The sequence below is a fragment of the Kogia breviceps genome, chromosome 13 (assembly GCF_026419965.1).
Source record: "Kogia breviceps isolate mKogBre1 chromosome 13, mKogBre1 haplotype 1, whole genome shotgun sequence".
Taxonomy (NCBI): domain Eukaryota; kingdom Metazoa; phylum Chordata; class Mammalia; order Artiodactyla; family Physeteridae; genus Kogia; species Kogia breviceps.
In genome coordinates, this window is record NC_081322.1 from 89,095,214 (window position 1) to 89,107,354 (window position 12,141).

The 12,141-nt window shown below is 56.1% G+C and overlaps 1 protein-coding gene across 7 annotated transcripts in view; it reads right to left on the minus strand.

Annotated features, from left to right (window-relative positions):
* Positions 1-2,537: 2,537 nt before the first annotated feature.
* The window catches only part of RPS6KA2 (ribosomal protein S6 kinase A2), a 348,075-nt gene continuing 338,471 nt past the window's right edge, over positions 2,538-12,141 (minus strand). For 5 of the 7 annotated variants that reach the window (XM_067011135.1, XM_067011137.1, XM_067011138.1 and 2 more), the window contains 4 exons: positions 11,785-11,861; positions 10,455-10,572; positions 6,239-6,376; positions 2,538-5,564 (listed from right to left, as the gene is read on the minus strand). In XM_067011135.1, coding sequence (XP_066867236.1) covers positions 5,439-5,564; positions 6,239-6,376; positions 10,455-10,572; positions 11,785-11,861 — 459 coding nt within the window. In that variant the 3' untranslated portion in view covers positions 2,538-5,438. The other 2 variants (XM_067011139.1, XM_067011140.1) reach the window with 1 other exon arrangement.

Genomic DNA, 12,141 nt, shown 5'->3' on the forward strand with positions numbered 1-12,141 from the left:
AACTGGACATATGTCGTCAATGAGTATTCTTGATTTTGGATCCTGAATTATAGCCATTATTGGGGAATCAATTAAATAAAATTCAAAAGTCATGGGCTCAACATTGAAAGGTTGGTAATATCTGTTGCTGAGAAGAACCAGCAAATCTTAAGGATTAGTGTACGCGTGGAATTCCCTTCCCGAATAAACTGGCAAGTCCCCTCGGTCTGCTCTGCTTTTCCCTCAGAGCACACGCCGCCTTGGCGTCTACTGTTCACGTCCCGTTACTGGTTTACTTTCTCTCCCTGCCGGAAGCTTAGCGTCACCAGAGGAGGGCCCTGCTCTGTGGCTGCGGAACCTCTTAGGACGGCGCTGGGCGTGTGGCCCAAGCTCAGGAAATGTGTTTTGACTGAGCGCATCTCTGCTATGAGGGATCATCTGTTTAGTCTGAGTTTCCACGTGCCAGTGATGAAACGACTGTTACCGTGTGAAGCACTGACAAGCGGAAAGAGCTGGGGCGGTCGTCCTCCCTTCAGTGGAGGCGCCCTCGACCCTTGCAGGGCCGAGGAACCCGAGCCCTGGGGTGGGGGCGTGTCCACACCACACTGGCAGCAGAGCCTGACCCCGTGCCCAGCCTCTGACTCGGGATCCTGAGTCACAAGCTGCCCTGCGATCTGCCCTCGTACACGAGATTTACTCATTTTACCCAGGAGGTCACAGACCGGATGAAACACCAGGGATTTGGTGGGCGGCGTAATTGGGTGACCCGGGGGCTGCCTTGGAAACCAGGAGCCCAGGTCTGAGGCTCCCCTCCCCGCCTCACGTTTCCAGCACCTTGGGAAGGAAATATGGCTAATGGGCTGGGTTGGCATTACTTAGCACAGGTGGCAAGCTGGATTTGCAAGTATAGATACAACGCTCTGCATGAAAGGTACCTGGAGGACTAGCTTACATCCTGCGAAAGACGGATATGCGCGCTTGCGGTTGAGCTGGCGGGACGTCCCCCAAGACATCGCACAGCCAGGGAGACAGGACTGCGTCCCCGTCCCGGGCAAAGGATGGCTGTTTGCCTGCAGCCCTTTATAAATGACTGGTGTTTCCCAAGTCGGGCCCCGGCTGTCACACGGCCCTCTGGGCAACCCTCGGCCTGGGCCACACGCCACCGCCCCCGTGAGAGCGGGGGGCCGGGGGACTGACGCACACGGGGTCTCGTTGTTTGCTATGGGGGCGGGTGGGCTCTGACCTGGAGTCTCGTGTCTCGGTCCGGCATCCACGAGACTGCGGCAGGTAACTTGTCAGCTTCTGAGAAAGCAAAGCCCCAAAGCAACAGAGTTCCTGAACCTCGTCCCCCTGTGAACCACACACAGGCTGAAACGTGTGGCCAGGTCTTCGCTGGCCCGGCAGACAGAGCGACGGGCCCTGCCAGGATGTCACGTGCTGGTCCCGGGGCAAAGGGGAGCTGAGGTGGCAGGTGGAATTCAGGTTGCTAACCAGCTGGCCTTACAGAAGGGAGCGTGTCCTGGGAGCTCCAGGTGGGTGACAGATGAGAGGACTGTAGCTTTGGCCCCTGTGGCTGGCTCTGAGGCTGGAGGGAGGGACCAGGAGCCTCCAGACGCTGCAAAAGGGCTGGAAAAGGTCTCCCCTGGGGCCCCCAGAAGGAATGCAGCCCTGTCCACACCCTGATTATACCCCGTGGGAGCCATCTCGGACCTGTGACCTCCAGAACTATCACTGAACGAATTGTTCAGCGCCTCCAGGTTAAGGGAATTGATCACAGCGGCGATAGAAGATAACACACACCGGATGTGGGAGATGCCTCCTCCAATTCAATGTCTTCCACTCGGCGTTTTCTGAGCACTCTGTCTGGGACATCAAGAGAAAGAATACCTTGGGCGTGATGGTTGGCCCCGAAATTCAACGCTCCTCGTGCACCGCGAGGCTGTAGGATCTCGGGAAGATCGCTCACCTGCTGGGGAAGCAGCCCCCGAACGATGGCGGAGAGGTGTGCGTGGCGGGGGGGTCCCAGCGGCGGACACACGCAGGTTAGGCACTGACCAAAAGGGAAGAAGAAATTAGGTTGCAGAGCTCACGAGCGACAGCATAGCTTCTTGCTTTATTTCTGTACGAAGAAAAGATGGGCGTGAGGCGGCAGGTGGCACACGCGGGAGAGCCGGCGGGGACGGCGCCCAGCAGCCCCCCCGGGCCACCTGCTTCGCTACCAACACGACCATCGCGTCTCCTGCCGGGCTGCGCGGGGAGCGGACGCACACACACGTGCTCTCACGTGCACACGCACACACGCGCGTCGCAACGCACTTGCGCACGCGCTTACGCACCCACACGTGCACGCACGCGCGTCCCCGTGCACGCACGGCTCTCAGGGTGGGGGGACGGCCGTGCCGCCTGCCCGCACGAAGAGGCCAGCCGGTGGCAGCGGAGGCTGGGAGCAGCCGGAGGCGCTGCAAGGGCCGGGGGGCGGGCCCCGTAAGCAGCGCAGCCGCAGACTGTTATTCGTGACAGCACAGAAAGTCCAATATCACAGGTACGCTAGAAAAATATTACACTTCATAAAACCCATGTTTATTAAAAAATCTATTCAGAAAGTCTGGAAAGCGTAATAAATATCGTAGAGTGGCCGCCCATCTCCAACATAAAATACAAAGCGTGAACACGAGAGTCCCCCGTCAACACGGACGCGGGCAGGGACACAAAGTGCTGGAGGTGTCCTCGGGGGAGCGCGGGCCCGGCTGCAGCCGGCGGGTCCCTTCCCGGTGACGCCCGGAGCCTGCGGGTGGCTTCTCCTCGTCCCTCGGGACCCGCGGCGTCCTTTCCATTCTAGAATGCCACGGCTCTTGGAGCGGTGAGGGCCGCCGAACCCCGTGGGAGAGAACGAGTGCAGCTCAGGTCCCTCCTGTGCCGGAGGGACCCAGTGAAGCAAGGCCACCACCCCAGAGCGGCGCTGGGTCCCGCCGTGAACGAGCAGGGCTGGCTCGCACCGGAGCCGTGACCACGCGGAGCCCCGACAGCCTTCCACACAGCAACACACGCGCGCGGGCGGTCTGAGATCGCGACCGACTGCCCCCGGGGAACAAGTGAAAGCTCACTCTTGCCCAGTGCGGCGCGGGGGCAGCATCGGGCAAAGCTCTCCCTCCGGGTTTCTCTTCAAGTGGGCAGGCGCCAGGGGGGTGGGGCTATAGTGGGCGCCGCGGAGGGGGACCGGGAGGGCCGGAGGCCTGAGACCCCGGGCTCGGGTTTATCACAACCACGTCTGTGGTCCTGGTGACCCAGAGCGGCTCTGACTCTACAGGAGGAGGGCAGGGCAACCAGTTAACTGGCTGGGCTGTCACACCACGTGTGCAAATCCCGCAAGGCCTTGCATGAATGGTGGAGGTGCCCCGTACAGGTGAATGACGTGGTGATCGCACCTTCGGTGCACATGCCGACTGCCGGGCAGGACGCCCAGCCGCCGGCTACTTCGGCCAGTTCAATTAAAAACAGGCTCTCAGCTTCTCTAGGCTGCCTCTCTGCAGAAGGGTTTCAAGTACCACTTTGTTTGGGAGAAGGGTGAGGGAGCGGAGGTATCTCAGGGCATTCGAGTTGGTTCAGCGGAGCCGGGAAGAGCCGGGGGTGCCCCTGCCACAGGCGGGGTCCCCGCGGGGTTCTGAACGCTCAGAACTAAGGCTGCACGCGTAAGGGGGCTGGTGTGACACACAGAGAACAGGTGCCGCCGCTCTCCCAGCCGTGCTCCATCTGTGTCTCTCCGTTCTGTCCCCTTGCATCACAACACACGGACTTCAAGCAAACCAACGACGTGCCAGCAAGCCCAGGACCCAGCAAGCCCAGGACAGAGGCCCAGGCGGCCGACGGACCGGCCGTTGCCTGTGCAGCAAACTCATGATACAAGGACCACCTTCGATTTCTGGGAGGGCAAAATCTCTGAGCTGGGCCCACCCAGGTTTTCCTAATAACAGACAAAATAGTTCTGTCCTAAAACAAAACTATTGTGGGTGGAGGTCTTGAGCCTTTGGGGAAAAGCACTTTCTATTGAGAAATAATATGCGAAGTGCCCAAGAGGGCTTTGTGGGAAAACAGGTACGTGAATCTGTCCCCACCTTTTTATTCCTTGTGGTTCTGAGGGAAAAAAAGCTCACGGGATAATTAAAGCTTCTGCGATACGTTTACATGTTCAGGTCTGAAAACCATCAGACCAAGCTAGGGAGCTATTTTTTAGAAGGGGGCATCGTTTTTGCTTTTGTCGGCCGAGTTGGGTACCAGAGTGAGTTGAAATGGAGGGGCTTTCAAAAATTGTCTTCTTGGTGGAAACTCGGCTGAGACCAACAGGTGTCCCCCCTCCCCCGAGGGCAGGGGGTGCCCAGCGATGCTGGCCAGTCACAGCACGGTGGGCAAGGGCCCTCCGGTCAGCCGGCCGGCGGCCCCCTGGTTTGGGGCCGGCTGGGAAGACACAGGCCTCTGTCCTCCAGGCCCCGGCGGTGGCTCGCCTCGCATCACACCCACTCCTGTGTTCACACGCCCCGGGGGAAACGTTAAATATCCCTGACATGTCAGGTGAGGACAGACCTGTGCGACAGAAACACGGCACGACACAAAAGCACAGCTTCCACAAAGGGCACCCCTGCTCTCGGCAGCACACCCTCTGCTCTCCTCTGGCCCCGGGCAGGGGCGGGGGGCTCCTGGGGAACCGAGACGGGACCGACGGGAGGCAACCCAACTGAGGGTTCCCACGGGCCGCGGGGTTGCCATGAAAGGGGAAAGCCAGCGCTCAGGGAAGCCAGGCCCTCCGGGAAGCTCGGGGCGGCCGCGGCGACCCTCGCGCCGGGGCAGGACGGAGACGCAGCCCCCGGTCCTCAGGAGAACGCGAAAACACGGGCACAAGTTTGGCCGGCTCCCTCCCGGGGACGCGAGCGATTCTTGCGAAACGTGGCCACCGAGGCGAAGGTGCTGCTCCCCGTGCCGGGGTGGCCTCGCCCCATCAGATCTGCAACAGGAGAGAACATGGGGGCCGCAGCCCCGAGTGGGGGCAAGGAGACAAGGGCTCTTTGGATCATCCGGAGGGGCCGGGCGTCTGCTCCTAGGTGCTCTGTGCCCGCCGGTCACTCAGCCGTGGGCAAGGGCGGGGCGCAGAGGCCGGGCCCCCAGGGCTCGCCGTGAACCGTCACCTTCGCACCGTGCCGCCTGGGCTGTGTGTGCGGGAAGCAGAGCAGGGTACTGACTCTATAACTGGAAAACACGTCTCTCCACGGAAGCACAAGCCACGAGTGTGCAAGGCCCACGGGCTGGAGGAGCCGCCAGGCGCTCGGCACGGGCCGCGGTGGAAGGACTCGCTCTGGCTGGCTGGGGGCGGAGATGGCAAGGTCGCACGGCCAGGCGTCGGATCCACAGCCGCCTGGATCCTCCCCGGCTGCCCGAGAAGGTGCAGGATGAGCGGGCGCCGGGCTCGGCTACAGCCGCGTAGACGTGAGTCTCTTCATGCCCCGGCGCTGGGCCAGGCTGGAGGACAGCACAGGCTCCAGCCGCGGGGCCTGGGGGGCTCTGTTCAGAGCGAAGTAGGTGGCGGCCATCGCTCCCTGCAACACAAGGGAGCGGTGGTGACGGGATGCCGGTCCCCGACCCGCCTGGGCCTCGCCGAGCCTGGGCCACGGGAGGCCTTCCTTCAGGACCACGGAGCACCGGCTCTTGCACACCAGGCTGTTGTTCTGATCGCCGTGTCCACCCGCCACGCCCCCCGACCCCATCTGGGAACCGTGCGGGGGCTGGGGGTAGACGCTCTGGGCTCCCGGGGAGCCCCGGGGCGAGGTCCTCCCGGCCCCCGATCTGCTCCGCGGCTGCCGGGTCCCCGGGGTGCCCTCCTGGCAATGGCGTCCCAGCTCTGCCCATCTCGGGGATCCAGGACCAACCCGGGTGGCTGGGCCCCTCCTGAAGCAGCTCTAGACCCTCGGGGGGTCTTGAACAGGCGGCTCCCAGCAGGAGAAGCCCAGCCGCCGCACGGCCGGGGGCAGCGCACACCTCCCAGAAGAGGGTCCACCCTTCTGTGTTAACAGAAGTTGTCACTTATCCAGTCTGGCATGTGACTGCATGTGTAGGACAAACCAAGTAACCGTAAATACAGCTGGTATATATGCCTGTCTGGGCCCGTTCCTCCCGGCACCCCGTGACCCCTGGGGCCAGCCGTGCGCGCAGCGGAGCAGCTTTCCGGAGTCCCCGCTCCTACCATTTTGCCATGGGGACCAGTGGTCGGTACCTTCACCAGGTGGACGTCTTGTCTGTGGAGCTGGTTTGGGGACAGGTACTCTCTGTTCACAATCCACGGGTGTTTGAGGACTTGAACCGCTGTCAGGCGCTGGTGAGGGTCCACGTGGAGCATCTTGGACACGACATCCTGTGGGGGGAGGGCAGGGAGCGGAGGGGGAGGGGAGGGAGCGTGCTGCTGCTTAGAGCCTTCCCAGCAGAAGGCCTCCCCCCGCCACGGCGAACCTCAGCACCGTGCTGAGAGAGAAGCCCCGCGCCCGGGGCCGAACGTTTACCCCCAGGTTCATACACACGTGAACTTCTTTTTAAAGTTTTAACCGTCGTCAACTTGGCGGATCACCCCAGGTTTATACAGTAATCAAGATTTTATGTCTGAAGAGAAATCCAACGTGGAGACGTGCACTAGCGGGTGTAAGTTACTGAAATATTATTTGCGTAAAAACGATAATCTTCCAAAGGGAGAGGCTGAAATAATGACCATCCCACAGATAGAAACCAATCATAGCAATGTCCTTGGTTACATTTTAATCACATATAATAAACATTACTATCTTCAAATCCACAAATATGTGCTACAAATAATCACCAACTGTGGAATTAACAATCTGTCGCCGTTACTTGTGTCCAAAGGGGCTCATGTCCCATAGAGGTGATTTTCTTATTTGATTGTAACGTAATAGCGACAAAAACTCCTACAGTGGGTTTAAAGCCTGAGCTCCACTTGAGATTTACATGTGGCAAAACATGCAAATGTGTGTACCTACATGTACACACATGTACAACTAGAACTGTGATTTGCAGGTGCGTGGAATTCATGAGACTGTATTCACACGCTGCGGCACGCGCTCTTGTGAGATCAGGGCTGTCCTCGGGGGAAAGAGGGGGAACGTTACATCCCTGTCTCGTAGGTGAAGATGTGATGTGTGCAGTTGTTCACCAAGTGCCCAAGGAAGAGCCTCGGCGAGAATCCGTGCTTTTCCACTAGCCTCTTCTCCTTCTTTTGCTGTTCCCATCACATTCCAAAATGAAATGAAATCAATTAGAGTATCTGTATACCGTGAACTTGCATCACTCAGCAGAATTTGTGGTCATTGGCCGCAACAAGGAAACACTATACACTAATACAATATCCTACTTCTACAGAGAAATACAATGCCTTTTAATATTTGATATTAAAATATCAAATATTTGAAATATTTGATATTTAATCCTGGTAACTTCTTAAAACAAGTATCTCTTGGAAGGACTGTTCTCCCCACTTCCATGTGTGAAAAATGAAAGCAGGGAGACCTTTACTGACTTGCTCAAGACCTCACAGTAGGGAATTCCCTGGCGGTCCAGTGGTTAGGACTCCACACTGTCACTGCCGAGGGCAGGGGTTCAGTCTCTGGTCGGGGAACTAAGATCCTGCAAGCTGTGTGGCGAGACCAAAAAAAAAAAGTAAAGTAGTGTGCTTTTATACAGTGCATGCAGGAGGCGGATAAAGTATTATAAAAACATATAGATCCGTAGGCTTTGCCTGTTTTCGGATGATGGGAAGGAGCAGGGAGAAGCCAGCAAAAGGTCCTGGGAGGCAGCGAAGCCCTCTCCCTGCAGCTGTGCCCTTGGTAACATGTCCTGTACCTGACCAACTCCTTTCCCGCCACCTTTTCCCTGCCCCCCACTCCTGCTTGAAATCACCTCTCAAAGAAACCACCAGCACCCAAGTCCTGGTCTGCGGCTCTACGGTGGGAACCGGAACTAAGACAATTCCCATACCCGTTCAAAACAGAGTGGATGGAAGGAGCAATGTGGGTGTCAGGGTGCGACACAGGGGAAGTGCTCACTAAATCCAGCTGCCATGACCTCCACCATCACCTCCACCACTTCCTCCACCATGACCTTCACCATCACCACCACCGTTCCCACCATCTCCTCCACCATAACCTCCAACATCTCCTCCACCATAACCTTCACCATCACCTCCACCATAACCTTCACCATCACCTCCACCACTTTCTCCACCATGACCTTCACCATGACCTCCACCATCTCCTCCACCATGACCTTCACCATCACCTCCACCACTTCCTCCACCACTTCTTCCACCATGACCTTCACCATCACCTCCACCGTTCCCACCATCTCCTCCACCATAACTTCCACCATGACCTTTACCATCACCTCCACCACTTCCTCCACCATAACCTTCACCATCTCCACCATGACCTTCACCATCACCTCCACCACTTCTTCCACCATGACCTTCACCATCACCTCCACCGTTCCCACTATCTCCTCCACCATAACTTCCACCATGACCTTTACCATCACCTCCACCACTTCCTCCACCATAACCATCACCATCTCCACCATGACCTTCACCATCACCTCCACCACTTCCTCCACCATGACCTTCACCATCACCTCCACCGTTCCCACCATCTCCTCCACCATAACTTCCACCATGACCTTTACCATCACCTCCACCACTTCCTCCACCATAACCTTCACCATCTCCACCATGACCTTCACCATCACCTCCACCACTTCTTCCACCATGACCTTCACCATCACCACCACTGTTCCCACCATCTCCTCCACCATCACCTCCACCATGACCTTCACCACCTCCTCCACCATGACCTTCACCATCACCTCCACCATGACCTTCACCATCTCCTCCACTATAACCTTCACCATCACCTCCACCATTCCCACCATCTCCTCCACCATAACTTCCACCATGACCTTTACCATCACCTCCACCACTTCCTCCACCATAACCTTCACCATCTCCTCCACCATAACCTTCACCATCACCTCCACCATGACCTTCACCATGACCTCCACCATCTCCTCCACCATGACCTTCACCATCACCTCCACAATTTCCCATCATCTCCTCCACCATGACCTTCACCATCACATCCACCATCACCTCCATCATCTCCTCTGCCATCTCCACCATCCTCTTCACCACCTTCATCACTTCCATCATCTCCTCCACCATCACTGTATGAGGTCACACAAAGATGGTAATGGCAGAGCTGGAATCAGAACCCCAGAATTTCTCCTCCTCTGGTCATTTCATAGAAACACAGGAAATAGACTGTTGATGCTGTTTCTTACCGTGGTTGGACTATAATTTACTATTTGATTCGAGAGGAATTCCAAGTCTGATGGATAGAGAAACAGGGCTGGTCACAAATGGTGCAGCTGCAGAGAAGCCCCGATTCAAAGTATTTTTTAATAACAGAAACACACCCCTGTACCAGAGCTCTACTTGATCAGTCTGCGAACACTCAGGGCAAATCATTTTGCAACATCCCTAAAAGTGTGATGGTTAATTTTCTGCGTCAACTTGGTTAGGCCATGGTACACAGTGTTTGGTCAAACACCCGTCTGTTTTATAAAAATTACAAATGGAGTACAATCTTTAAAACTTGTGAATCACTATGTTGTTTGTATACCTGAAACTTACATAATCAACTATACTTCAATGAAAAAAAAAGAAAAATAAAACAAAACAAAAAACACTCGTCTAGAGAACTCCCTGGTGGTCCAGTGGTTAGGACTCTGCGCTTTCACTGCCGAGGGTGCAGGTTCGATTCCTGGTTGGGGAAGTAAGATCCCACAGGCCATGTGGTGAGGCCAACCCCCACCCCCACCCCCCCAAAAAAAGAACCAACAGTGGTCTAAATGTTTCTGTGAGGGTGACATTAACAGTTAAATCTGTCAACTTCTCCATAATGTGCGTGGGCCTCATCCAATCAGTTGAAGGTCTTAAGTGAAAAAAGACTGAAGTCCCCGAGGAAAAGGGAATTCTGCCAGAAGACGGCCTTTGGACTAGAGCTTCAACATCTACTCCTCCCTGAGTCTCCAGCCTTCTGGCCTGCCCTACAGATTTTGGACTTGCCTCCACAATTCCATAAAAATCAATCTCTCATCCTCTGTCTTAGTCTCTCTCTGTCTCTATACATACACATCCTTATTGGTTCTGTATCCCTGGAGAACCCCAATACACCAAGACTGTAGAAAATGTGAAAAGTGCTATGAAATATTTTTGCAAAATTTCTTTTCTTTAGCTGTGTGTCTTAAAAAAATCTATGAGTATAAAATAGCGATACGATTTACAGGAAGAGTATCCTCTAGTGTTCCTCAAAGATAAAATGGTTACTGCCGAATCTCCATACCTGAGAAGTAAGAGCACTGGGCAATGTACTCACCTTTGCCGCATCAGATATGGAATCCCAGTTTCCGCCGGAAAGGGCGTACTCCCCGCTGCCAATCCTGGCCAAGATATCCTCAGGGGTGTCATCTGGTCCGTTTGCAAAAGGGGTAAATCTGCGTGATGAGAGAATTTGCGGTAATGAGCTTCCATTTTATAATCTAAGATAAAGTTCATTTTGCCTCTTTGTTGTAAAGAGAATCATTTTTTCTTTCCCATCATGCCCCAAATCCAGGATTCGTGGTAAAGTGTAGTTTATTTTACTGCTGTGTCTCTTTTCCTTACTCGGCCAGTGAAGAAAGTTCTGTGGACCCAAGGATGTGCCTTTCTGGACCGTTTCTGGCTTCCCTGGTGATAGTGTGGTTCAGCGGTTTGCCCGGTGATGCCGTTTCCGTGGTGACAGTGTGGCGTATATAGTGGATGGGAGCCTGGGATTTGAAGTCTGAGAGACCCATGGTCGATCTATTACCAACTCTGGCTTCTCTGACAAATGAATGTTTTGAACCTCAATTGCAAAATGGGCAGAATACTCCACTGGCAGGACACAAATGCAAACAGTTCCTGCCCTACTGTGTGTGACAGATGTTTATTGTCACCCCTTCACATAAACCAGGGTGGGTCGGTGTAGCCTCCCCAGAAAGGAAGTTATATGCAATTCTAACGCACTCCCTCCCTTCAGTGGCAGGGTCTGTACTCCTAGTTAATGCACTGGCAAAGTAAGCACCAGAAGAATCACAAAGTGTGGTACTGGGAAGAAACTGCAGGGCCTCCTCTGCTATCGCAGCCCTCAGGGCACGGCCGCAGGCTCAGCGGGGCTCCCCGTCCACTGCGACGCTAGTCACCGATTGACGAGGAGATACCTCACTGAGGCCACGCAAAAAGCAGGCCATTGTCAGTCACTCTTGTGATTCACCCGGGAGCAGAGCTAGTGAGGGCGAGGGTACGACCCGGAGCCTGGGCTGCCTGCCTCTTCGAGACGCTGCTGCTTCCTGGCTCGAGAAGATGTTTGTAAGGAGAGATGCTGTGACCTCTGCAGAGGAGGCACGGTGCAGAGGCAAGAACGTGGGCCCGTGGTCAGAGGCTCGGGTTTTTGCTGATGAGCTGCGCTGAGCTGTGGAGCCCCAGTTCCCTAATTCCAGAGACACACTCGGACGGCAAGGCACGACTTCCTGCCCTTGCTCGCTGGCTGTCCTGCAGGGGCCTCGGGAGACTGAGCTCAAGGCCTGTGGGTACGGGCCCACACCCGTGCACAGGGACAGGCCCCCAAGGGCCGGCAGCCTCGGCCGGGGTGCCCCGAGCGCCGACGCCCACGGGAGGGTTTGCGTTACCCCGCCAGCATGGTGTACAGCAGGGTCCCCAGACTCCAGATGTCACAGGCCGCGTCATAGCCTTGCCGCTTCAGGACCTGCCAGGGGAGAAGCAGACGACGGATAAGCACTTGGCAGGGAAAATTCAAGGTCACAGCATGTTGCCGTGACGGGTCCATAACCCCGGCGGGGGCGGGGGGGTGGCTGGGGACGCGGGGTGACTTCAGTGGGACTGTCGTTTATCGCCGCGAAGCCGACCCTAATTCCGTGCGGTAGGATTCCTCAGAGACCAGCGCACACAGGGAGCCCCGGCTCCTGCCAGATACACGACAGACTGAAAAGGAAACGTTTAATTTTTAAGGCAGAAGACTTTTCGGA